The 4,179-nt window shown below is 33.4% G+C and overlaps 1 protein-coding gene across 4 annotated transcripts in view; it reads left to right on the top strand.

Moving 5' to 3' along the window:
- LOC117107267 (1-phosphatidylinositol 4,5-bisphosphate phosphodiesterase delta-4-like) overlaps positions 1-4,179 on the top strand; it is a 64,217-nt gene that overhangs the window by 10,787 nt on the left and 49,251 nt on the right. For all 4 annotated transcript variants that reach the window (XM_033248895.1, XM_033248892.1, XM_033248896.1 and 1 more), the window contains exon 3: positions 1,809-1,958. In XM_033248895.1, coding sequence (XP_033104786.1) covers positions 1,809-1,958 — 150 coding nt within the window. The remainder of the gene's footprint in view (positions 1-1,808; positions 1,959-4,179) is intronic.

Raw genomic sequence — 4,179 nt, forward strand, 5'->3', positions numbered from 1 at the left:
ATCTTGCACATATGTCACCCCATTGGACAATTATTGTTTGGAAGTGGTAAAATGTAAAATAGAATCCATCGTTAAAATAATATCTAAGAAATAAGTAATTACGTGAAACTATCATATTTCATTTTTACTTTTTAATAAATATACTGATAATCATTATTAATTATTATGTATTTTTCTGTTTATCAGTTATTCATTCCATCAGTAACGCCATATTTTGTCATATTATTTAGTTGGATTGCTTAATAGACTGCACTAATATTCATCTGAAAATAATAAAGTAAAGCAGGAAAACTAATTTTATAAACATTTAATTAAAAGAGGAACACCAGGAAATATAAAAAAAACCTAACAAACACACACACCCACTCCTTATCATTAAATCAGGATTAATCTAACTCATTGATCGAACCATGAAACCTATACATGTAAAACATAGGCCTATGCTACTAAACAGGAACTATCACCAACAAAAACCATGTTCAATGACGTCACCACCTGCCAAATCATTGAATTTATAATGAGGTTTTCTCTATGAACACGCATGGGCACAGTTTATTGTTGAGTACCAGGAGTACGAACACATGTTTACGCACCAATAACACGAGGTTTCATCGATAGGAACCGTTAGGAAAGTGTTTCAATCTTGCTTAAAAATCATCTAATATTATAGACATTATAAATGATAGCTATATTTTCGTATGAGTACAGACAAACGAAAAATTATCGGATTTTTTTGCTTTTTTCGGTGAAATATAGGCCGCGAAATGCTGATCAACAGTGCATCCAAAGAACAATAGTTGAACTATGAACCATTTAAACTGCGCATAGGGTTTTACTATTGGAGTAACATCGGACACTTGGTTTGTTGTTCATGTCCTCGCCTCCCATTGCGGTGCTGCACTGTTGAAGCCGGTCTGTATGATAGTATGTACATCAAAGGCCTCGTTATCGCTCGTAAATGGCCTTCATAATTGGCGGTTCGTTTGTTCTTAATAGGTTTATTGTGCCTTTAGGCCATGATCGCTGTTTAGAGGCCAGCGTTGGATCTCCAGTCACTATAACAACTCCCTGATAGTACCTTACTGAATGAGTGCCAGTTTGCATTTTGAAATTATATTTTGATAAAAAAACAAAAATTAACAAAATTATTAACTTTCAATGTTGGTCCAAGACCAGGGAGGCACATCATAGTGTGCACACTCTTGTTATTTACTTCTAAAAATAAGTCATCACTTTTTAAAATTGTTACCAACTGTGTACTAGCCAATGTAAATGATCTAGATTTGGCAGATATGCCTACAGTTTAATATAGTAGGCCCTAGCTTCCATGGTCAATGTTTTAGGTATGACCTAGTCATACCTAAAACATTGGATGTGGTGAAACTACTGCTTGCAGAGCACACACTCTTGTATTCTGAAACACTTTCTGTAAGGTGGTCCAAGGACAGATTAAAAGTATCAAGGCTTTTTACTTGGGTTCTTACAAATATCAAGGCTTCCATCTAACCATGGAAATACCTCCATGCTGTGAATCACCAGTCTTAAAAAAAGCTGAATTTAAATATTGAGTAAATATAATGCATTGCCTAACATTTTCACTCTATACTATTGTAATTGTTATAGATATTAATGTTTTAGTCTACCTGACACTATAAGATGATCCAATATAGAGTTTTTCTGATCTCATAATTACATACCAAAGATAGGACATAAACATTGCTATTACTTATGAACAAAACAGAGAAAATGTATAAATAAATAAATAATTAATAAATAAGTAATAATATATGTACTTTACTGATATACAGGTGAGCAGCTACTACTGCGACTACAACGAGGAACACCGTTCATTAAGGTTAAAGAAGAACAACGCAAAACTCATGAACGTACATTTTGTGTTAATAAAGAGGCTACCATGCTGTCATACAGACCATCAAAGAAGGGCTGGAAAGCTAGATGTAAGTATTATTATATTAGAAACCTCCAGTAATTATCTACAATAGAACAGAGCTCCACAAATGATGGCAAAGGAGAGCAATTTCAATCTTAAACAAAATTTAAAACCTAACAAAAATGAAAAACTTAGGAATAGTCTGAATTTATTTTATAATTGAGATGAAAGAAACAATGAAACATTAATTTTGCTTAGTTTAATACTTTTACTTGATTGATTAATTGAGAAAACTTGTTTAAACCTGAAGTCACGATCTGAAAGTGCAAGTCGAGTCAAAATGCTCCTAAAATGAAACAATGAAATTTAGTTGAAGTGATGAGAACAAATCATAATAAAGTTTTTGTAAAAAATTAGATTAAATGAGGGTCCTAATTTCTATTACAATTAAGTAACTTATAAATGTACAGTATTTATGTTTAACATTGCTTTTAGATTTTGTTTTTATTAATTGTTTGCAGGACATAAGATAGTATAATACAGTGCATAATCCAAGTATCAAAATGCACACCATCGTGTCAGGATTCAATATTTCGACATTAATTATGTCATCATCATTCCTGATGATGACATAATTAATGTCGAAATATTGAATCCCAACACAATGGCGTGCATTTCAATAGTTGTATTATACCATCTTATCTGAGATTAATCAGTGGACCTTTCAGTTTTTACAGAACATCGGGTGATAATTTTTTCCAATATGGGGTAAAATTATAGGCCGACACATTGCTTTTAACAACTCGTGCCTGCAGTAATAATTACAGTACTTTAGAGACATTTCAATGTATACTGCAGTTAATTCTTTTTTAATAAAATAGCACTGAAAAGATACAAAAAGTTGGTAATTAACATTTCTTTCTTGTATCACATATAATAGAGTTAGAAAATTAGCCAGAAGAAAGTTTTTGAAGAATTTTCAATGCTACTGAATGATATCAAAGATTAATTGCACAATTAAAATGGCCTTATCATTTAATACAAATATTAACCACTTGTATAAAGGAAGTGATATTAGGATTTTGCAGTACACACCTACTTGTGGGATTGAACTCCGGTAGAATAACGGTAATTCAACCTCCAATTTTGTTATTGGGGTTGACATGAAAACATCAATGACTCATCCACTGGCATTGACCTGTCTAAGTGTTGCTATTAACAGCTTTATATTGGGTTATGTCTAACAAACATTGAAGTTACGTTTAATTATTCATAATCCTGAAGTTTAACATGATATTATTTTTCATGTTTAATTACACTCTGATATATTGGTATTCATTTTAATGAGGTGGGTCGGGTGACAGAATAGTAAGGCTGAGGCACCACTACAGTGTACTAACTGCCTTATATATCAGCAGTTGAGATACTTCTTCCCAGGGTTCAGTTGGTAGAACCATGTTATCCCCAAGAAGACTTGAAACCAAAGGTCCAGTGTACATTGGGCTCATAACAAATAATAATAATAATACATGTATTAACCAATTTCCAGTAGGAAATATTTGGCACCAACTAAAAGAAGTTGGTAGTCAGACTTCAAATGTGAATTAAAGTACATCCTATCAAAAGTATAAACTGTTAAACTGTTCCTACCTAAACTTTGAAAAAGATAAAAAGAAGCAACCTGTGCAGAGAAATTAGTTATCACCACATCATTCGCCTGCAATTTAAGGTGCATGTGCCAACCTGCTTTAAAGAACCCATTGTGTCTTTTGGAAGAGTAGGGGGTTACCCCGATGCTATGGTTCATTTCATCATGGAATGATGTGAACACGTAGTTACTATGGCATCTCTCTAAGGCTGGTACAGTAGCCAGGGATCACCTTAATGTTTACCTTATTAATTTATCATTTTTATTCAAGAGTTGTTGACTTTTATCCTCTATACTCTATTTGCAACTTTAAGTCACAGCTTAAGAACTATTTGTTTTCCGGTGGCTTTTCACATGCTTTGCGCCTTTGGTCTTGTTTGGAATTGGCACCATATAAATTTGAGATATTATTGCTGCGAAGCAGCCAATTCATATTCTTGACAGCAATTTGACCTCTGAAAGGTCATTGTTTAAAAAAAAGAGTGCCTAAGACGACTGAAAAGCGAAGTTTCCTTCTTTCGTTCTGCCGGGTAAAATCAATTTCTTTAGGCGATGTTTGTAGACTAACCTACTCGTACCAACGTCCACATGTCGCGCTAGCCTTATCCTACTCTAGGCCTAGACTAGCTAGGATGGTATA

The sequence above is a fragment of the Anneissia japonica genome, unplaced genomic scaffold (assembly GCF_011630105.1).
Source record: "Anneissia japonica isolate Jap-2015-1 unplaced genomic scaffold, ASM1163010v1 scaffold211_len1577895_cov191, whole genome shotgun sequence".
Lineage (NCBI taxonomy): Eukaryota > Metazoa > Echinodermata > Crinoidea > Comatulida > Comatulidae > Anneissia > Anneissia japonica.